Below are 23,642 nucleotides of genomic sequence, written 5' to 3' on the forward strand. Positions count from 1 at the left end.
CTAGAAACCATCTGGTGTTCACTAGATTGGTTCTGGTGCACACTAGAAGAAATGAGATGTGCACCAGATAGCATGTGGTGTGCAGTAGAAACGATTTGGTGCTAACCAGACACAATCTGGTGGCTCGAGAAACTAGCTGGTGCACATCAGATAGTATGCCGTGCGCACTAGAAACTGTCTGGTGCGTACGAGATAGTATGTGGTGCACACTAGAAGCAATCTGATTTGCACTAGAAACGATTTGGTGCCAACTGGAAACAATCTGGTGCGCACCGAATAGTTCCTAGTGCGCACCAGATCGTATGTGGTGTACACTAGGAACTATTTGGTGCGCACCAAATAGAATGTGGGGCGCACTAGGAACCATCTGGTGTTCACCAGATTGGTTCTGGTGCACACTAGAAGAAATCGGATGCGCACCAGATATCATGTGGTGCGCACTAGAAACGATTTGGTGCTAACCAGACACAATCTGGTGCGCACTAGAAACTATCTGGTGGCTCAAGAAACTACCTGGTGCACCCCAGATAGTATGCCGTGCGCACTTGGAACTATTTGGTGCACACTAGAAACTATATGGTGCGCATGAGATAGTATGTGGTGCGCACGAGATAGTATGTGGTGCGCACCACATACTATTTGTGTGCACCAGATCGTTTCTAGTGCGAAACACATGCTATCTGGTGCGCATTGGATTGCTTCTAGTGCGCACTAGAAACTCTGTTGGCACCAGAAACTATTTGGTGCTAACCAGAAACAATCTGGTGCACACCAATAGTATGTGGTGCACACTAGAAACAATCTGGTGCGCACCAGATAAAATGTGGTGCGGAACAAATAGTTCCTAGTGCGCACCGCATACTATTTGGTGCACCAGATTGTGTCTGGTTAGCACCAAATCGTTTCTAGTGTGCAACAGATTGCTTTTGTTACCCCCATTGGCTGTGACAAGTGGAAATTACAAACTGCTCAGGACCAATTTTAACATGTGGCGTTTATTACCGCGAACACACCACGTCTGGCTGCCTCGAACGTCGCCACACACACACATTCCAGCGCTTGCTTCCTTATCCCCCCGCTTGCGCACACATAGCCTGTCTGTTCCAAGGTAGCACTCGCAACGCTTCATAGAGTCAACTCAAATCCTCTTACACACAATGAGTTGCCACAGCAACTGTTTAACAAGTTTAACAAGAGGGAGGGAGGGAGCGAGAGTGAGACTATGCGACCGGATCAGCTCATCTGTACTTTTGTTTTTTAAATTGAAATAAAATCCGTGATGGACTGAGGGCGCGAAGTTTAAAGTACTAAGTAATTACTAAGTAATTACTAAGTAACAAACCTGAGCAACGCCGGGCCATACTGCTAGTCTAATCTAAGAAAAGAAAACCTCCAATTGCTTGACCACAAAAAAAAAACTTTATTTCTTTTCTTATCAAGAGACATTACAGGATACAGAGGAGCTGGAATTGAATGAAAAAATTGTCGCCTATGTCTTTTGCTGCCCATTAAAAAAAAAGTCAGAACCCACCCCCGTTTTTGTTACATTTCAATGCCATCACAGCCATATTGGAGCTCAGTGATGTGCTTCACATTTGCGGAAAAAAAAAATCAAATGTTTCCAATAACCCAGTTTGATTTTACAGACTATTTGCTCCACTCACTCATTATTTTTCACCCAATATAACCCCACATTGGGTCCAAAACTGCTTGAAAAAAAAAATCCTCGCGACCCTCAAGTGCTGTGGAATTCCAGAATTATTATCATACAATTAAGCCTTTCATCAAAAAAGTTGTGTGTGCGTATTTAGGGGACGCTTTAAAATAAAGTGATTGAAAGTCGAGGGCGCGGACCAATTTTGTGGCGCCGCTACTGGTTCAACGAGAACAAAACCAGCCTTAGTAGATTTTACATTGGACAAATATTTGGCTTTCGGGGGATTTTTGAGGTTCGTTTCAAATAGCGCGCGAGTTGTTTTGTGCTTGCCAGTGTTTGTGACGTCCGCGGAATAAAAACGTTCCTGTTAAAGCTTCGCCCCTTGATTTCGGACACGCACGGCGACGCGCAAATTCACGCGCGGCGTGCTTGGTCGTCCAAAAAAAAAAAATGCTTCGGGGAAGAAAAGAGAATGTCTGTTTGACTTTAAATGACTTGTTTAAAAACTGGCGGTATTAAAAAACGTTATCCAGGACCTGGAATAAAAGCCTGAGCTGTCGTGTGTATGGAAAATTCCACGGGCGGGAGACGAGAGAGGTCGAGAGAGAAACTAGAAGACAAATGGCGTGGCCCCATTTAGTCTTCCAGGACGATGGGCTCGCTGGTGCTGGAGGGGAGCAGGGGGACGGGCGGGGGACGAGGGGGCGGCGGCAGCTTGATCCGGACGGGGAGGTGAGGTTTCCGAGCCGCCCGCCGCATCTCCGATTGGGTCAGGTGTTTCCTCAGAGCCCTGCGCGGAAAAGGCACGGGTTGGCGGCGTTCCGGTTCGGATCCCCGCGGCCGTACCTGGTGTCCTTGGTGGCCACGAAGACCACGGGGTTGGGGGCTTCTCCTTGGCTGACCTTCTGCCTCTTAATGACGGACTGGGAGGTGGTTCTCATCCCCGACGTGTACGACCTCCCGTTGGCTGAGTAGGGCGTTCCCGTGGCCTGTCCCAAGCCAGAACGGCGTTAGAGAGGAATCGGGTGAGCGCCGGCGCGTCGGGACACTCACGCTGTCGAAGCCTCTTTTTCCCAGCAGACCCGGGCCCACCCTAGGCTGGCTGGCCTGGTTCCTGTTGATGGGCGTCGGGGGTCCCCTGGACGCCTTCAGTTTGAGGGGAGCCGAGATAGCTGTAGAAAACATGGGTGGAGGGCGTGAATCCAACAAAAAGAAGAAGAGAAATACCATCATTTTCAGACTATAAACCGCTACTTTTGTTCCCTCGTTTTGAATCCTGCGACTTATAGTCAAGTTTGGCTTATTTGTTGATAAATTTGGGTTAATAGTTACAGTGGTATAAAAAAAGTATCTGAACCTTTTGGAATTGCTCACATTTCTGCATAAAATCACCATCAAATGTATAGGGTCTTTGTCAAAATCACACAGATGAAAAAACTGCTTTAAAACCACCTAAAAATTTATAGGTTATCATATTTTAATAAATTTATCTGGTATCTGTATCTATAAATGTGTCTAGTCCTACAATTTTTTTTACCAAATCACATAATTTGGACATCAAAAATTTCGGACGGTGAGGGGCATACAAGTTGTATACAGAATTTGGAAAAAAATTATGGTTCCCTGGAAATTTGCCCAAAACTTTCCCTTTCACTTTTGATGGGAAATTTCCCAAAAAAACAGTCTGCTTTCACTAAAACTACCCAAACATGTATAGGTACAGTGGTACCTCTACATACGAATTTAATTCGTTCCAGGACCTTGTTTGTAAGTCGAAATGGTCGTATGTCGAGCAGGATTTCCCCATAGAAATACATTATAATTCCATTAATTCGTTCCAAAGCCTAAAAACATACACTAAATTCTTAATAAATACTGCTGGCACTGTTACAAATGGCAATTAAACATAGAAAAACAAATAAGTTATAAATAAATAATTCAGAATAATATAATAATAAGAAGAATAATTAATAATTATTCCTGTAAATAATGTAACGAATCGGATTCTAATATGGCGGACACTTTTTACTGTCCCTGAACGCACCGCGAAGGTGACGTCTCAGTGAGATAGGTCGGTGCGGTAGAGATAATACTTTCATTTTCTTGAGAGTAGTCAACTGCTTAAGACAATGGGCGTTTTGTGTTGGATAAGTTCTTAAATAAATGATAAAAACGTGACGAAGCTGGCGATTTCCTTGGCAATGTTACCACAATAATAATTGTCACCTTAACTTATAAATAGTGGCGAACGGTGGTCGGAAGAGGACCATGGAGCTGTATTGTTTAGCCAGTTCAGGGACGCGCACCCCAAGCTCATATTTTTCTATAACTTGCATCTTCATTTCAAAGGTAAGCATCACTTTTTTCCTTGTTTCTCCAACTGTATCAACTTTTTTTTGAAAACTGTGTTGATCTCTCACACAAGAAAATCCACCGTGCGTTCGTTTGCAGTGCTGTCATGTCGTCGTATTTCGAGCAACTCGTCGGATGTAGAAACAAATGGCGGCTCAAATTTTACGTCGGATGTCGAAAAGATCGTGTGTCGAAGTGATCGTATGTAGAGGTACCACTGTATTCATATTTTTATGAGGATAGTATGCAAACAATGACAAAAGAGGGAAAAATAAGTAAGTGAACCATCACATTTAATATTTTGTTGCACCCCCTTTGGCAGCAATAACTTCAACCAGACGCTTCAGTCTGGCACATCAGAACTTCATGGCCTCTTCTTCTCACCAAAACTGCTGTCGTTTAGTCAGATTCCCGGGATGTCTGGCATGAATCGCTGTCTTTAGGTCATGCCAAAGTATCTCAATGGGGTCCAAGTCTGGACTTTAACTTGGCCACTCCAGTTGTATTTTGTTCATCTGAAACCATTCTGAAGTTGATTTACTTCTGTGTTTTGGATCATTGCCCTTTTGCAGCATCCAACAATCATCTGTCTGACAGACGGCCTTAGGTTTTTCTGCAAAATATCCTGATAAACCTTTGAATTCATTCTTCCATTAATGATTGCAAGTTGTCCAGGCCCTGAGGCAGCAAAACAGCCTCAAATCATAATGCTCCCTCCACTATGCTTCACAGTGGGGATGAGGTGTTGATGTTGATGAGCGGTTCCATTTTCCCTCCACACATGACGTTGTGTTACTCCATAATAATTCAACCTTGGTTTCATCAGTCCACAAAATATTCTGCCAAAACTGTCCAAGTGCCTTTGTGCGAACATTAAACGAGCAATGTTTTTTTAGACAGCAGTGGCTTCCTCCGTGGAGTCCTCCCATGAATACCATTCTTGGCCATAGTTTTATATATAGTTGATGTGTGCACAGAGATATTGAACTGTGCCAGTAATTTCTGTAAGTCTTTAGCAGACACTCTAGGGTTCTTTTTTACTGGTCTCTTAGTATTCTGCGCTGAACTCTTGGTGGACAGCCACTCCTTGGGAGAGAAGAAACAGTGCCAAACTCTCTCTATTTGTAGACAAATTCTCTTGACTGTCGATTGATGAACATCCAGACTTGTAGAGATGGTTTTGTATCCTTTCCCAGCTTTATACAAATCAACAATCCTTGATCGCAGGTCTTCAGACAGCTCTTTTCACCAAGCCATGATGCACATCAGACACTGCTTCTCAATTCTTGAATTCTTACCAGGTGTGCATTTTATAGTGGGCAGGGCAGCTTTAAAGCACTCGTCAGTGATTGGGCAGATGCCTGACTTAAATTGTTTGGTACAAATTGGTTTCAATTGCTTTTTAAGTCTCCTTAGGCAGTAGGTTCACTCCATTTTTTCCCCCTTCAGTCATTGTTTGCATGCTATCATCATTAAAATATGAAAACCTACACATTTTTGGGTAGTTTTACTTAAAGCAGACACTGTTTTTACATCTGTGTGATTTTGACAAAGATCCAATCACATTTGATGAGGAGAAATTCCAAAAGGTTCAGATGTTTTTCATACCACTGTAAAATTTTGACAGCGGCGTCATAAGACTGCTATAAGACTGTCATAATTATGACATGACACTATCATGGGTATTAATGAGTGCATATGACAAATTTCATTGTCATCCGGCAAATTATGTTACTAACACCATTTATGTCCAGTTTCAATATTTTATATCCATTCAAAAGTAAGGTTAATTTGCCAGATGAGACAAAATGACATCTGTCATAAGCATTCATTAACGCTCATGGCAGTGTCATGTCATAATTATCATGATGTTATGACAGTCTAATAGCTCCACTGTTAAATAAAGTGTTACCAGATACCATAACTAGCAATTAATGAAACAACTGGAACAGTAACTGAAGAAATAATTAGCACAGAACACGAATTTGATTGTTATTTACAACTATATGCATGCTAGGAGGCATGTTGGGCATAAACAGTGTTGTCAGCAGGTGGCAGCAGAGGTTGACTGTCTCCCCCAAGGGAGCAGTGATGGCCAAATGAAGCTTCTTGAAGCAATGAAGTTTTGCAGTCAATTGGTTCAAAGCTTCATGCTGGTTCATTTGGTCTTATGACAGTCTTATGATGCCGCTGTCGAATAAAGTGTTACCGATTAATATATTTTGGTGTAAATATCCTATAATACAGTAAGGACAGCTTTAGCTTAACTATGAACAAATGTCTTTTTCGTGTCAAATTTGGTGGGTAGCGGCTTATAGTGAAGTGCACCTTTTAGTCCGGACAACTACTGTACCTAAATCCTTGACGATGTTAGCCAGCGACGGTCTGGGAATCAACTTGGTCTTGAGAGGAGTTTTTGTGGCCTTGGGCAACCGAATCATACCTGAAAAAGAGTCCAGTCAAACGCATTCCGGACTGGGCCGAAATGCGCGCATGCTTACACTCGGCTTTGACGGCGTTGGCGTTGATGGAGGCGTACGGCCGCCGCGCCGCCCGTCGAGGCTGCAGGATGTCCTGGCAGACCCGCCGGGCCACGCGGGTCAGCTTTGTGGTCTGCAAGATGAAGGTTTGGCGGTTCTTGGCCAGCAGCTTGGCGCGGCCCTCGTTGCGGGTGAACGGCGACAGGCCCTGCACCTCCTGGCGCGTCATGTGAGCGCGGGGACCCGGTTCCTGTCGGCGGGGAAGACGCTTAATAGACGCTGCCCCCTTGACGGCGAGACAAACTGACAACAGCGGAAGGAGACGCACCGAGCCGCTTCTTGCGCCGCCCTCAAGCTGCGTGGGGGTTTTCAGGCCGCCGTACTTTTTCCAGTAGATCCAGCAGGTGGCGCACAGTCGGCACTGCATGTTGGGGGGCCCCCAGGCGTACCACTGAGGTGACTGGGCCGCTAGCGTGCCATCAAAAACAAAGACGTTAATTGCTCCAATTCCAAGAATGACACCAAAAGTAGCCACCATGTATTATAGCAAACGCTAATACGAAACCATCGCCAATAACAGCACAAACGAACCTGTTAACAACCTAGCCATGCTCTCCATTGAGCGTGAGCTTGCTCAAAAACTGGATTTCACTGATGTTAGAAATGATTTTGCAGTCAAAAAATGTAGGCGCATCACTGAGGGCTTGATAACCCCAGGGATGTGGAGGGGGCAGGCAGAGGATGTTTATTTATACTGTTTTGTTGCTTAGCAGGCAGGCATAGCACTCTCAGTTGTATTTCACTGTAGCCTACATGGGATAATAGATGGAAATTGTTTTCTTTATATTGTGTCACATCACATTAGGGCCTGTTAAATGTAACTGTCCATCTCAAATAATTTGAAAATGTACACTGTCATTGCTTGCAAAGCGCTAAAGTACTGCGTATGTTGTCGTGACAAGCCGGTGGAAGGGGTGGGGTGGGGGGGGGGGGCCCCATCATGGTCTCTTGTCCCCGGGTCCCTGAAGGTCCGTTGACAGCCCTGGCTGCAGCTATCGATTATTTTAGTCGTCGATTAATCGATGAAGTAGTTATTTCGAATAATCGAGTAATCAGATAAGAAACATAAAAAAATTAAAATCCTGAGATGAGCCTCAAATTGTATAAGAAAAATAAATGAGGTTCCAAGTACAACAAAAGAACAATTGGCTAACTTACATAGCAAAAGTCCGCTAGCTTAAATGCTATGAAACGCCAACTTTTTTTTTAATGCTCTTAACAAATAGTTCTAACACATATTCCCACAAAAAACGGCTAAATATACCAACAAACTAAAATACGAATGTATTAAAAACACATTAACTCAAACAACAACTTATGCTGGTCTTAGCAGGGAGCAGCTGGGTGAAATGAGTTACAACGCATTCACTGATGCCACAAGAGGGCAGTGTATCCACTCAAATCAATAAAATTAAACGCAAACAAACCATTACAACGCCAATTTAATGAAACGCTGCTATAATTTCATTACTCAATCGTTGCAGCTAGGGCTGTCAAACGATTAAAATTTTTAATCGAGTTAATCACAGCTTAAAAATTATTTAACCGCACTGCAAACCATCTATAAAATATGCCATATTCTTCTGTAAATTATTGTTGGAATGGAAAGATAAGACAAGACTGATATATACATTCAACATACTGTACATAAGTACTGTATTTGTTTATTATAACAATAAATCAACAAGATGGCGTTAACATTATAAACATTCTGTTCAAGCGATCCATGGATAGAAAAACTTGTAGTTTTAGAAATTTTATATTAAAACCCCTCTTAATGTTTTCGTTTTAATAAAATTTGTAAAATTTTCAATCAAAAAATAAACTAAACCACGGTAGTAGCTCGCCATTGTTGATGTCAATAATTACGCAATGCTCATGGTGCTGAAAACCATAAAATCAGTCACACCCAAGTGCCAGCAGAGGGCAACAAAACACCAAAAAACGCAAGTAACAAGTGTACATTGCACTATGCTGTCATTTTAATCTGTTTGAGCAGGGCATGTGCGTTAAATGCGTTAAATATTTTAACGTGAAATTAATTGCCGCCCGTTAACGCGATAATTTTGACAGCCTTAGTTGTAGCACTAACCAAAAGATTTGTCTTTTACAGGCTGCGAATTAAAACAAAAGAACAAAACAGTACTAACTGTGACAGCTCTCGCAGTTGAGTCCTTTCTGAAACCCCGCTGCCCCGTTCATGCCGGGTTTGTTTCCCGGCACCATGATCTGGTTGGGGTTAGGTTTGGTGCTGCTCGGAACGAAGGACCAGAAAAGTTACTTCGGGGAGTTCTCTAGTGACTGTGCGGTGAGCAGTCATACTCACTAGGTGGGGATGTAGACCTGCTTCAGCTTACTGTCCGCTTCTGCTGCCTTTAGTCGTTTCTGACAGTCCCATGGGAATACAATTCAATCGCAGTGCCAAAATAAGCTGTTTGTAGCCACCCGAGGCAAAATACCTGCTGAATGTAGCGGTCTGTAGTCTTCCACATGTAGTAGAACTGGACCACGCTGGCTAAAGACTTCCAAGGGAGCTGCAAAGGAGAAAGCCGCAAGTCAAGCAAATAGGAGCCATTCGCCATCCCTTCATTTAGGCGCCATTTGCTTACAAAGTCCTGACGGATGTCGTTGAAGTCTTTGCCGTATTTCTCCAGCGCTTCCTCAAACAACATGGCCTCGGAGGCGCTCCATTCTTCCATCTCGTCGCGACAGAGCACGGGACCCCCCTGGGGCACCAGCGCGGACATGGCTTCAGCCAGGTCGTAGTTGTTCTTTTGCAGCGTGTCCATAGCGTGGAACTACACACGACAGACGGTAGGTTGGTGACGAGACCCGCGATTATTTGGGAGCGGGCGTCTCACCAGCGTGATGTCTCGAGAGGCAGCCGCGGCGCTCATGTGCAGGCTGGGCTGGCGGATGGAGCTGCTGCAGTCCAGGGCTCTGGCAAACGTCCCCACGGCTCTGAAGAAAGCCGGTCACCAGTTAAGCTATGTCACCATACGGCTAACCTTAGTACCGTAATTTTCTGACTATAAGGCGCACCTGACTATAAGCCGCCACCCATTAAATTTGACACGAAAACAACATTTGTTCATAGATAAGGCGCACTGGACTATAAGCCGCAGCTGTATTTTGAGATATTTACACCAAATAATTTTAACCAGTAACACTTTATTCGACAGCGGCATCATACCACTGTCGTAAGACCAAATGAACCACCATGAAGCTTTGAACCAATTGGCTGCAAAGCTTCATTTGGCCATCACTGACAATCTCTGCTGCCACCAGCTGTTGTTGTCAAACATGCCTCCTAGCATGCATTGCAGCGCAGCAAATGTAAATGACAATCAAAATTCGTGTTCTGTGCTAATTATTTCTTCAGTTGCTGTTCTAGTTGTTTCATTAATTGCTAGCTACGATATTTGGTAACATTTTAAGACTGTCACAAGACCATCATAATTATGACATGACACTGTCAGGAGCATTAATGAATGTAGTCCTGCAACCATTGATCGATTAACTTGAGTAATTCGTTGTAATGGTTTGTTCTGAAAGCGTTTGCATTTATTTCTTTTGATTTGGGTGGATACACTGACCTCTAGTGGCAACTGTGAATATGACATAACTCATTTAACATGGCTGAATCCAGCTGCTCCTTGTTAAGACCAACATAAGGTACGTTTTTGCTTGAGCTCATGTTTATTTTAATGCATACATAATTTAATTCATAGGTATATTTAGCATTTTTTGTGGGAATATGTGTTTGAGCAATTTGTCAAGAGCATTGAAGAAAAAAAAAAAAAAAAACATCAGCATTTTATCGCATTTAAGCTAGTGGACTGTTGCTGTGCAAGTTAGCCAATTGTTCTTTAGTTGTACATATATTTATTTACTTATTTTTTACCGTTTGAAGCCAAGATCAGGTACTTTAATTTTTTATGTTAATGTCCAATTACTCGATTATTCCAACTAATTACCTCATAGATTAATTGACTACTAAAATAATCGATAGCTCTAACTCTACATGAATGCTTATAACACATGTCATTTAGTTTTTTCTGTCAAATTATCCAACTTTTAAATGAATGTAAAAGATCCAATCTGGACATAAATGGGAGTTAGTGCCATAATTTGCTAGATGACTTAATGACATCTGTTATAAGCATTTATTAATGCCCATGACAGTGTCATGTCATAATTCTGGCGGTCCTATGACAGTCTTATGACACCGCTGTCAAATAAAGTGTTACCTATTAACCCAAATAAATCAACAAAAAAGTCACACTAGACTATAAGCCGCAGGATTCAAAACGAGAGAAAAACGTAGCGGCTTATAGTCCGAAAATTACGGTACTCTTTGTGTGAGGTAGCGTTTACCTCGCCACCACCAGAAACTGGTCAATCTGGGTGTCTTTGAGTTGGTTATCGGAATCCCACACTTTGGTCTCCAGCTTCTCCTGGATCCGATTGTCCAATTCGCCTTCGATAAGGAGACACCTGCGTCAGATGAGGACCAGGAGATGTACGCCATTCGATACTCACCCTCCACTAACTTTTCGGGCACATCCGCCTGGTACTTGGAGCCCACCCGGATCTCTCCCTGGTCGGCCAACAGGGTCTTTTGGACTGGGTCGAACACCAGCGAATAGAAGAAGCAGTCCTGACCAGAACATACAGAGAGGAAAATAAGTATTTCAACACCCTTTTGCAAGTTGCCCCACTTAGAAATGATGGGCGGGTTTGAAATTGTCATGGTAGGTGTTTGTCAACTGTGAGAGACAATCTAAAAAAAACCCAGAAATCACAGTGTATGATTTTTTTTAACAATTTACCTGTATTATACTGCTGAGAAATAACTATTTGAACACCTATTAGCTAGAATTGTGAGCCTCAAAGACCTGTTAGTCACCTTTAAAATGTTGGACTTTTTGACCTGTTTGAGGCTGTTAGCTACATATAAACACCTGTCCACCCCAAATAGCTGTCCAAACACACGGGGCACAGAATTGTAGACCTGGAAAAAGTTATGGGGCAGTTTGGTGATATAATATCCACAGCTGGAGCAATTATTAGAAAATGGAAGCAGCTAAACATGACTGTCCATCTTCCTCAGACTGGGGCTCCATGCAAGATCCACTTCGAAGAGTCTCGATGATCCTAAGAATTTTGAGGAATCAGCCGAGAACTACGCAACAGGAGCTGGTCAATGACCTGAAAGGAGCTGGGACCACCTTTTCCAAGGTTACTGTTGGTAATACACGAAGACGTCATGGTTTAAAATCATGCTTGGCACGCAAGGTCCCCCTGCTTAAACCAGCAGATGTCCATGCTTGTTTTAAGTTTGCCAATGACCATTTGGATGATCCAGTGGCATCATGGGAGAAAGTCACGTGGTCATAGGCGATCAAAAGGGAACATTTTGGTCTTAATTCCACTCATATTGTTTGGAGGAAGAAGAATAATGAGTACCATCCCAAGAACACCATCCCTACTGTGAAGCATGGGGGTGGTAGCATCATGCTTTAGAGGTGTTTTTCTGCACATGGGACTGGACTACTTCAAGGAGTGGATGACCAGGGTCGTGTATTGTGAGATTTTGTGTAATAACCTCCTTTTCTCAGAGAATTGAAATTGGGTCATGACTGGGTCTTTCAACATGAGGAATAGCTTTGTAAAAGGCATATCAAGGTTCTGAAGGGGTCTAGCCAGTCTCCAGACCTAAACTCAAATACTTATTTTCCCTCACTTTACATTTAATCTTTTAGATGGAAGCGCAAACACGTTATCAGAGCCAGATTCTCTTACCTCTTTCTCCAAATATCCCGCCAAGACATCCGTTTCGTTGAGGAGGGTGACATTACATTTCCCCCTGGGAGGCAAAGAGTAGCGGTCATGAATCGAGTGAGCCAATTTCGGCGGCGGTGGCGTCTTCTACCTGATGTGAGTGGCCGGGAGCGATTCAAACTGTCGCGAGAGGAAAAGTTCTCTGTGTTTGAGTTGGTGCTTCTGCGGGTCGGCCAGCGCCGGCTGCTTGGACTCCTCCTCGAATTCCCCTGCCAAACAAATTCATCAAACACTCAAATTCATTTAGCTTTTTCAACTGAAGTATTTTTGGCACGACTGCTACATCAGCAGACGTCTCTCGTGTTTGGCGAGCGAGTTCAAAACAAAGCTTCCGAGCTTGTTTTTTCAAGCTGCCCGGCAAAGGGGGCGCCACTATTATCGCTCCATCTCGAGAAGGACTCCGCCCCTGCGCTTTGCCACGGGAAACCCTGTCCGTTAGGGGCAGCGGGGAGGGAGGTTGCGTTCGCGCAAAGGGGGAGGGACGCAACCTTTGGCTACACCCCTTTTCTGTTAACCTCTCAACTCTTTTCACCCCCCTCCACATCCTCTCCCTGTCCGGCTAGTCCCTGCCAGACAATGTAGGAAACCCTGTGTAGCAAACCTGAGGCGTCCGCCCATCCCCCCAGCGTGTACCCCAACTCGCGACACAGACACACGCATGCAGAGCGACACTCTCCGCATCTTAGAACAGTTTTTTTGTTTCGATCAAGACAACCGCACTTTTAAATGAGCACATAAGGTGGTGCGTCACTGGAATGACACGTGAAGGGACTTTTGGACACGGTGGGATTATTTGGTATAAACACGGGCAGGAAAAAAATCGGACGAAGAGCCGATTTGGGACTTTGGAGAGTGTTATCAACGGTGTCCTCACGTGACCGCCGTACAGTACGGGCGTCTTTGTCTGAGGCGGCGCATCCACTAGGGGGTGGGGCTTAATATCGAGTGAATGCGATGAGACTTGTGGGCTTCGTGACATAAGCGGCACCCAGCTTAGCTCCTTCCATCACACGCCTAACAAAAGAGGATGCATCGGCGGCCTGTGCACGATAACGCGACACAGTAACGTCGGGTTTCAAACTATTGGCAAAAAAAATTTGACCCAATCATGTCGCATGAAATCACCATCAAACGTGATCTGATCTTTGTCAAAATCACACAGATGAAAAAACTTTTAACTAAAACCACCCAAACATTTATAGGTTTTTATGAAAGAATATCTTATTCATGCTTAAATAAAACATAACTGCTCTGATACCACATTTATTTGTGAGGCTGTATTCACATGTATTTCTTTGAACATAATACAAAGAGTTTCTGTCGACTGCCTTATCTGATTTTACTCCCTCTCGTGCCAGCTACGGCTAAGTTCCCAAGGCCATAACTAATTATGTTTGTCCGTGGAAAACCACCAGAGTTGATACTTAAGTTTCACTTTCGTTTTCGTCAGTATCGTTTCACAGTAAGCATCCTTTGGTAATGCCCTTTCAAGAGTATAAATGTCCAGCCTCTATTGTACTTCTTTGTACTCCTGCGTGTTGACAGCATCTGGCTGGAGCACGCCATTGTACCCTGGATATATATCTTGTGTTCTATAAAGTCTTCGAAGCAGGCGATCCTTGGCTGGGTTTGATTCTTTCTTATCTGAGCTATTGATTGATACTTGTCTCGGAGTTCAAACTTCAACTTCCCTGACAGTTTTCAAACTTCAATGAGGATAGTATGCCAGCAATGACAGAAGGAGGAAAAATATGTAAGCGAACCCTCTTGCTCAGGAGAATTAAAGAGCAATTGAAACCAACTTTTACCAAACAATTGAAGCCAGGTGTGTACCCAATCACTGATGAGTGGTTTAAAGCTGCCCTGCCCACTATAAAACACACACCTGGTAAGAATTGTCTTGATGAAAAGCATTGTCTGACGTACATAACGGCTTGGTCAAAAGAGCTGTCTGAAGACCTGCGATCAAGGATTGTTGATTTGTATAAAGCTGGGAAAGGATACAAAAGCATCTCTGAAAGTCTGGATGTTCATCAATCGACAGTCAGAGAAGTTGTCTACCAATGGAAAGCTTGGCACTGTTGCTCCTCTCCAAGATGATGCCAAGAGTTCAGCGCAGAATACTCAGAGGTCAAAAAGAACCCTAGAGTATCTGCTAAAGACTTACAGAAAACACTGACAAAGTCCAATATCTCTGCGCAGACTATGGCCAAGAACAGTGTTCATCGGAGGACTCCACGCAAGAAGCCACTGCTGTCTAAAAAAAAAAAACATTTTTGCTCGTTTAATGTTCGCAAAAGGGCACTTGGACACTCCACAGAAGTTTTGGCAAAATATTATGTGGACTGATGAAAACAAAATTGAATTGTTTGGGAGTAACACACAACATGTGTGGAGGAAAAACGGAACAGCTCACCAACATCGACACCTCATCCCCACCGTGAACCATGGAGCATCATGATTTGGAGCTGTTTAGCTGCCTCAGGGCCTGGACAACTTGCAATCATTAATGGAAGAATGAAGTCAAAAGTTTTGCTGGCAAACCTGAGGCCGTCTGTCAGACAGTTGAAGCTAAAAAGAGGATGGATGCTGCAACAAGACAATGATCCAAAACACAGAAGTAACTCAGCTTCAGAATGGTTTCAGAAGAACAAAATACACGTTCTGGAGTGACCAAGTTAAAGTCCAGACTTGAACCCCATTGAGATGCTTTGGCATGACCTAAAGACAGCGATTCACGCCAGACATCTCTGGAATGTGACTGAACTACAGCAGTTTTGTAGAGGAGAATGGACCAAGATTAGTCGTGATCGCTGTGCCAGACTGATCTGCAGCTACAGGAAGCGTCTGGTTGAAGTTATTGCTGCCGAAGGGGAGTCGAAAAATATTTAATGTGATGGTTCACTTGCTTATTCCCCCCTTCCCTTCTGTCATGGTTTGCATACTATCCTCAATAAAATAAGAAAATCTATAAATCTTTGAGTGGTTTTAGTTAAAGCAGACACTGTTTTTTTCATCTGTGTGATTTTGACAAAGATCAGATCACATTTGATGATGATTTTATGCAGAAATGTGAGAAATTCCAAAAGCTTCAGATACTTTTTCATTCTTCTGTACATCAACTGCTAACGAGTTTAGCGACGGGTGGCACTTACTTGCGTTGCTGTCGGCAAGCGTGTTGAGGTTGCCTGAGATGTCCCGTCTTCTGAAGAGACACACAACCTTGGCCTCCACGTTGCCGTTAGCCGTCTGCATAAAACACAAGAAAAGTAACCGCTCAAACATCACATCTGGCTTGCAATTAGCGCTTTCATATCATAAATCAGTGGTTCTTAACCTTTCGAAATGTACCGAGCCCCACAAGTTTCACGTGTGTATTCACCAAACAATCTGGGATTGAATAAAGCTATTTTTTTTTTTCCAAATTGAAAACCGAATATCCAAGCTAGCAAGCTAATAATTTAGCAAATTCCCATTCAAAATAGGATTGCAGCTATCGATTATTTTAGTCGTTGATTAATCAATAAACTTGTTACTTGGAATAATTGAGTAAGGAACATAACAAATTAAAATGAGCCGAGCCTCAAAGGGTGTAAAAATATAAATGAGTTATTTGAGTTAACAGGTAACACATGCCTCTTAGCATACATTGCAGCGCTACAGATGCAAATAGCAATAAAAAAATTATGTTTTCCGCTAATTATTTCTTCAGTTACTGTTCCAGTTTTTTTCATTAATTGCTAGTTATGGTATTTGGTAAATATTGTTGATTTGTATAAAGCTGGGAAAGGTTACAAAACCATCTCTGAAAGTCTGGATGTTCATCAATCGACAAACAGAGAAGTTGTCTACAAATGGACAAATTATATCTGTTATAAGTAGGGTTGGGCATCGTTTGAAATTGAACGATTCCAGTTCCAATTCAGATTCCACGTTTCGATTCCGGTTCCGAACGATTCCCGATTCCGATTCTTTTAAGAGGCAAGGTCAAAATAAAAAAATGAAGGGTCCAAAAAATTGCATAGTTTATATTAAATTCTTAACTTTTCGACATTTTTTTTTAATTAAATGAACTCCTCACAGGGCTAATTATAACTTGTATATAAATATCAGTCTTTAAACTAGAGCAATATTTTTCCACTTGGCAGTCAGGGCATCGAAACAAGGAATCGAAATTTTAAAATTCGAACGATTCCGGGAGCATTGGAGTGTTAGAACCGGTTCCCATCAATGCTCGATGCCCAACCCTAGTTATAAGCATTCATTAATGCTCATGACAGTGTCATGTCATAATTATGATGGTCTTATGACAGTCTTACTGTCAGAGAATGTGACCAAATGGCATAACTGGCAATTAATGAAACAACTGGAACAGTAACTGAAGAAATACTTAACACACAACATAAATTTCGATTGTTATTTACATCTGGAGCGCTGCAATGCATGCTAGGAGGCATGTTGGACAACAACACTGTTGACAGCAGGTGGTAGCGGAGGATGAATGTCCCACCAAAGGAGCAGTGATGGCCAAATGAAGCTTCTTGAAGCATTGCCGCCAACTGATTCAATCCTTCATCGTGGTTCATTTGGTCTTATGACAGTCTTACTGTCAAATAAAGTGTTACCAAATGCCATAACTAGCAATAAATGAAACTGGAACAGTAACTGAAGGAATAATTAGCACAGAACATGAATTTTGATTGTTATTTACATCGGTAGCGCTGCAATGCATGCTAGGAGGCATGTTGGACGACAACAGTGTTGACAGCAGGTGGCAGCGGAGGTTGACTGTCTCCAAGGGAGCACTGATGGCCAATGAAGCTTCTTGAAGCTTTGCTGCCAATTGATTCAAGGCTTCATGGTGGTTCATTTGGTCTTATGACAGTCTTAGGGGCAGTATACATGGAGACTGCGACACAAAGACGCAATGACTGAGTAGCGGATATGGTGTCGGCGAAGACGAAAAATTCTGAATCCTGCCTCCAAAGTGGAAGAATTCGATTGCGATTGGGATTGAGGGGGGGCTCGCGCCGCATGAATAACAAAAGCTCCCAGGGCGCGAGACCGCGACGATAACGTCAGCACTCGTACACATTGGGCGTGCACAGCGGTGCTACTAAACATTAAAAACAGCAAATATGGCGGAATGTCAGATTTAATTTACCGTTTTACTAATATTTTTATATTAAATATGTTGAATGTTTCCATTTTTTGCCTTTTTGAACAAAAGAAAAATGCCATTGCTTCAAGTGGACGGGCATATTTTTTCCAAGCTGAGGAGCTTGTTGGGGTCAAAGTGCATCATTCGCTGTCGCCTTGTAAATCTGCACTGCCACCTAGGGCCTAGCATGAATACTACATCGTTTTCATGCGGAATTTCGACATTGTTCGAATGGAGACGGGCCCATATATATGCAAATTTGAAATTTTTCATATTCTCGGATAGTCACCATGTAAAACGGCCCCTTACTGTCAAATGAACTGTTACCAAATGCCATAACTAGCAATTAATGAAACAACTAGAACAGTAACTGAAGGAATGATTAGCACAGAACATGAATGCTGTTATTTACATCTTTTGCGCTGCAATGCATGCTAGGAGGCATGTTGGACGACAACAGTGTTGACAGCAGGTGGCAGCGGAGGTTGACCGTCTCCCCCAAGGGAGCAGTGATGGCCAAATGAAGCTTCTTGAAGCTTTGCTGCCAATTGATTCAAGGCTTCATGGTGGTTCATATAGCCTTATGACAGTCTTATCATGCCGCCGTCAAATAGTGTTAGCAGTTATTATCTTTTGGTGTAAATATCCCATAATAGAGTGGGGACCGCTGCGGCTCATAGTCAAGAGTGGCTTATCTCCACCAGATGACTATCTTCGATCTACATCATCCTTATTTTAGTGGTTATCCGTTTTTCGAGGAGCCGGGAGCATTTTTGCCAAAGCATCCGTTAGCGTTCCACTCAAAGTGTTACGTAAAAGGATGCTCGTTCATCTTTGACTGGGTACAAATCTGCCGCTGGGGCGTTACATAAGGATGCTCCCGCGCAAGCGTCAGGTCACTCCGACACATAAGGGAGCGAGCGACAGCGTTTGAAAGAGTTGTTCAAGGGAAAAGAAAAAAAAAAAGTCCACACCTTGTTGAGCTCTTCTATCCTCCGGATCAGGTACGGGTTGCTGGAAGAATTCTCAAAGTACACGTAATCTAGAAGGAGACAAAGTCAGCAACAGATTTAAAGGACAAGCATTACCACAGGGAAGCAGGTGGAGACATGGGATGCTTAGACATCACAGTTTAGTCTTACATAACTACAAGAAAATTTTCGGCTGGCTGGGGGGCGTCAAAGTCATCTGAAGTAGGGCTGCAGCTATCGATTAGTGCTGCAACCATTAATTCGATTGGAAAAAAGATTCGAATTAAGTTTTGCTGCTTCGAGTAATCGTTTAATTAAAGTGCTGTTGTAATGATTTGTTTTGAACGTGTATGCATTTAGTTTTATTGATTTGGGTGGATACACTGACCTCTACAGGCAACAGTGAATATGACATAACTCATTTCACATGGCTGAATCCAACTGCTCCCTGTTAAGACCAACATAAGTTTTTGTTTAATGCATTCGTAATATAATTTATAGGTATATTTAGCTTTTTGGGGGGGAGGGGGGGATATGTGTTAGAACCATTTGTTAATAGAATTGCTTAAAAAAAAAAAAAAGGTTAGCATTTTATAGCATTTAAGCTAGCGGACTTTTGCTATGTACATTAGCCAATCTTTCTTTTGTTGTACATACATCTTCATTTAGTTATTTCCTCAGCTAAGTTATTTTCAATTTTTATGCTGCTTATGCGATTACTCGATTATTCGAACTAACTAGTGCATCGATTAATCGACTACTAAAAGAAGTCGATTAGTCTATCAACAAGTTAGTTTGAATAATTGGGTTAGGAACATTTATTGTATTACGATTAGGGCTGTCAAAACTATCGCATTAACGGGCGTTAATTAATTTTTTAAATTAATCACGTTAAAATATTTGACGCAATTAACGCAGGTGCCCCGCTCGGACAGATTTAAATGACAGTACAGTGAAACACTCACTTGTTGTGTTTTATGGAGTTTTGCCGCCCTCTGCTGGCACTTGGGTGCGACTGATTTTACAGGCTTCAGCACCCATGAGCATTGTGTAAGTAAATATTGACATCAACAATGGCGGGCTATTAGTTTATTTTTTGATTGAAAATTTTACAAATTTTATTAAAACGAAAACATGAAGAGGAACTACAAGTCTTTCTACCCATGGATCGCTTTAACAGAATGTTAATGTTAATGCCATCTTGTTGATTTATTGTTATAATAAACAAATACAGTCCTTATGTACCGTATGTTGAATGTATATATCCATCCTGTGTCTTATCTTTCCATTCCAACAATACTTTACAGAAAAATATGGCATATTTTAGAGATGGTTTGAATTGCGATTAATTACGATTAATTAATTTTTAAGCTGTAATTAACTCGATTAAAAATTTTAACAGTTTGACAGCCCTAATTACGATATGTAAAACAAAGGCTTGCTTATGATTGCACTTTCAAAAGAGCATTAAATGGAAATACAAAATTAAAAAAATGTTAAACTATGCCGAAATGCCCTTCCATTAAAAAAAAAAAAAATTAAAATACCTGAGCTCAGCCTGAAACAATATAAAAATAAAATAAAAATGAGGATCTAAGTACAACAAAAGAACAATTGGTTGAAGAAAAATTGGTTAGCAAAAGTCAGCTAGCTTAAATGCTATAAAAAGCTAACTTTTTAATTTTTTTTAACAATTCTCTTAATAAATCATTCAAACACATATTCCCACAAAAAATATGGCTAAATATACCTATAAACTAAATTACAAATGCATCAAAAAAATATTAGCTCAAACCAAAACTTACCTTGCGTTGGTCTTAACAGGGAGCAGTTGAATTTAGCCATTTTAAAGGAGTTCTGACATATGTGCTCTTGACACTAGAGGACAGTGTATCTGCCCAAATCAATAAAACTAAATGTGGCGCCACAAATTAAAAATAATAATAATAAATGAATGAGGGTCTAAGTACAACATAAGAACAATAGCCTAACTTGCATAGCAAAGGTCCGCTAGCTTAAATGCTATAAAATGCTTTTTTTTTTTTTCAATGCTCCTAACACATATTCCAACAAAAAAAACGGCTCAATATACCCATATCATCAAGGACATGGGGAATTTTTATGTTTTCTTCAGGCAGTCATATTTGTACATCTCACTGGAATAGCACCAAACCAAAGTTCCAGCATCATCACCTTGTCCAATGCGGATTCTGGATTCTTGACTCTTGTCCAATGCAGATTCTTGAATCTTGACAAGGTGATGATGCTGGAACTTTTGTTTGGTGCCCTTCCAGTGAGATTTACAAAGATCAAAATTCCCCTCAGTCCTTGATGATATGGGGCTGCATGTCAGGCAAAGGCACTAGGTAGATGGCTGTGGTTAAATCTTCAATAAATGTACAAGTTTAAATTGAAATTTTAGGAAGCTTTATTATCCCTTCAATTGAAAATATGTTTGGCATTTTCCAATATGACAATGCCTCATGCCACAGAGCTAAAACTGTTAAACCATTCCTTGGAGAAAGACTCATCCAGTCAATCTCACAGCCTGCAAATAGCCCAGATCTCAACCCTATTGAGGAAAAATGGGAAATTGAAAAAAATGGTCCAACTTGCAAGGATGATCTGGCAACTGCAATCAAAGAGAGTTGGCACCAAATTGATGAAGAATACTCAAGTCCATGCCTCAGAGACTGCAAGCTGTCATACAAGCCAGAGGCGGTGCTACTAAATACTACAGATATGTTTTGATTGTATTTCTTTGTTTGTTTCTAATGATTCCATATGTTTTCCTCAGAATGGAGTGATTCCATATACTGTGTATTTCCCTGCACTTGCTCTATAAAAGTAACCTTTACTGACCACCACAACGTTTTTTATTCATTTCTTTGAGTGCTTCTGAATGCTAAGGAGTTGCACTTTTGAACTAATTCATTATTTTTTCAAGCTTTTCATCCGAGTTTGTTCTACATGATAAAATGAGTGAGTGTTTGTCCGAGACTGGTGATTCCATACTTTTTGCTAGGAGTTGTATACATGTTGACGAAGTGCCTAAATTTGAGCCCGCTCTGTTTAGCCTCCATAGCACCACTGACAACCCGAAGCTATGGCTAACTAGCATCGTGTCGTGGACATTTTAATGCGAAATAGAGTCCACTTAAAGCCAAAATGTCGCCATCGAAGAAAGCAGCGACAGGTTGTGGGGTGACAACGCCGAATTACATGTTGAGAAGTCAAGGGAGGACGGCTCGCTCGTCGCTTTGCTAGAACTTGTTGGCAGACAACGATGGTACTAAAAAGTTAGCATTTTACAACACTTTAACGGACTCAAAGGGGTGTAAAATCGCACCTTGGGTGAAACTACGCGCATGAAAGCTTGGCTTTAACTTTTAGCTAAAGCGCTTGCTAACTTAATTACAACAGAGTCAAAAAGAAGTAGACGTACGCAAGGTTAGCTTAGCCGAGTTAGCAGGGATTAGCGGCTAGCTCACAGACAGTTAGCATATGGCTAAGCTAACACGAAGCCCAAAGGAACAACCACGCTTGAGGGGGTTGGCGGTGGAGGGGGGCTAAAATAATGGAAAATAAGTCAAGTTTACCTCCCACTCGATACATGTTGGCCGCCATTCTTTAGTTAAGAGCTCCAGGCTAATGAGAAGAAGACGACCGTAGGCTCTGTTTTAGTCCATTTATAGACGCCCGCGTCGGAAGACAAAGCCGGCCGGCTCCTGGGCACAACAAGCCGAACGAGTGGCGGTTAAAAAAAAAAAAGTTCAAAGTTTCCGCCACGGATCACTCCTCCAAAACATCAGCCTTGAATTGGCCCTCTCGCGACAATCTTGGCTTTCTCCTCCTCCTCCCGACTCTCTCATTCACACGTCTTTTCCTCTACTCTTCCTCCCATCCTCCGCTCAGAGTAGCATCAGTTCATCATCCTCTTCTTTTTCGTCGTCGTCGTCTTCTTTACCTCTTCTCGGTTCCACACGCTCGCCCTCGTCATCTTCGGGGAAGTTCGGCAAACATCGGAAAGCTCAACCCGGCGAGGCATATTCGACAAACGACACGGAAATGGAAATTCTAAATCGTTTATTAGTGGTATCTTCGCGTAATTTACACGTAAAAATTTAACCATTTAACACCTGAGCCTATTTTATCCGAATTTGCATGCCTTTGATGTTGCATTTATATTTCAAAGGAAAAAAATGTTTTTTTCAAGGCACCATAAACAGTTGTTTTCTTCGCTGGCCAATTGTAATCAGCATTTTGAACCCCAAAAAAATCTTTTTTTTTTGGGTCAAACACTGTAATACAGTAATCCCTCGTTTTTCGCGTTTTTCGGGACCAGAACCTGCCGCGATAAGTGAAAAACCGCGAAGTAGCGCCCCCCCATAAGGAAAAAAATATTTTTGTTTTGTGTTGTGTGTTCAATGTATTTAATAAGCTTTAGCATTGGAAAAGAGATACAGGTAAGAATTTTTTTTTCACTTTTTTCCCCAAAGTGTAATTAAAGTGCAATTATCAATTATTTTAGTAGTCGATTAATTGATGAACTAATTAGTTTGAGTAATCGGATACAAACATAGAAAATTAGAATACCTGATCTTAGCCTCAAACGGTATAAAAGATAGCAAATGTCCGCTAGCTTAAATGCTATGAAATGCTGTCATTTTAAAAAAAAATGCTCTTAACAAATCATTCAAACACATATTCCCATAAAAAATACTAAATATACCTATAAACTTACGAATGCATCAAAAATATATTAGCTTAAACCAAAACCTACCTTATGTTGGTCTTAACCGGGAGCGGCTAAATTAAGCCATGTTAAATAAGTTAGGTCATATTTACTGTTGCCACTAGCAGTAAAACAATAAAACTAAATGTGGCGCCACAAATAAAATAAATGAGTATCTAAGTACAACAAAAGAACAATTGGCTAACTTGCATAGCAACAGTCCACTAGCTTAAATGCTATAAAATGCTATTTTTACAATGCTCTTAACAAATACTCCAAACACATATTCCCACAAAAAACGGCTAAATATACCTTTAAACTAAATTACGAAAGCATTAAAAAAAACATTAGCTCAAACAAAAACTTAGCTTATGTTGGTCTT

At 41.8% G+C, this 23,642-nt stretch overlaps 1 protein-coding gene across 1 annotated transcript; it reads right to left on the minus strand.

Annotated features, from left to right (window-relative positions):
• Window positions 1-960: 960 nt before the first annotated feature.
• On the minus strand, window positions 961-22,546 carry mta2 (metastasis associated 1 family, member 2). Its single transcript, XM_057856223.1, has 18 exons — window positions 22,125-22,546; window positions 18,529-18,596; window positions 15,549-15,642; window positions 12,485-12,602; window positions 12,355-12,418; window positions 11,092-11,209; window positions 10,927-11,029; window positions 9,411-9,510; window positions 9,159-9,347; window positions 9,009-9,083; window positions 8,876-8,934; window positions 8,700-8,800; window positions 6,818-6,957; window positions 6,511-6,739; window positions 6,363-6,452; window positions 2,711-2,829; window positions 2,504-2,646; window positions 961-2,447 (listed from the first exon to the last, which is right to left on the minus strand). The coding sequence occupies exons 1-18, from the start codon at window positions 22,150-22,152 to the stop codon at window positions 2,294-2,296; spliced, it is 1,992 nt and encodes a 663-aa protein (XP_057712206.1). The 5' UTR covers window positions 22,153-22,546; the 3' UTR covers window positions 961-2,293.
• Window positions 22,547-23,642: the final 1,096 nt, after the last annotated feature.

Source organism: Corythoichthys intestinalis, chromosome 13, assembly GCF_030265065.1.
Source record: "Corythoichthys intestinalis isolate RoL2023-P3 chromosome 13, ASM3026506v1, whole genome shotgun sequence".
NCBI classification, from domain to species: domain Eukaryota; kingdom Metazoa; phylum Chordata; class Actinopteri; order Syngnathiformes; family Syngnathidae; genus Corythoichthys; species Corythoichthys intestinalis.

Excerpts from the sequence above, each read along its gene's own strand:
- mta2 (XM_057856223.1), bottom strand. The coding sequence starts at position 22,152 with ATGGCGGCCAACATGTATCGAGTGGGAG. Across the intron at positions 8,801-8,875 it reads CAGGTCTACATCCCCACCTA|CACCAAACCTAACCCCAACC; the intron begins GTGAGTATGACT and ends CGTTCCGAGCAG. Across the intron at positions 6,958-8,699 it reads CAACTGCGAGAGCTGTCACA|CGGCCCAGTCACCTCAGTGG; the intron begins GTTAGTACTGTT and ends ATGGCACGCTAG.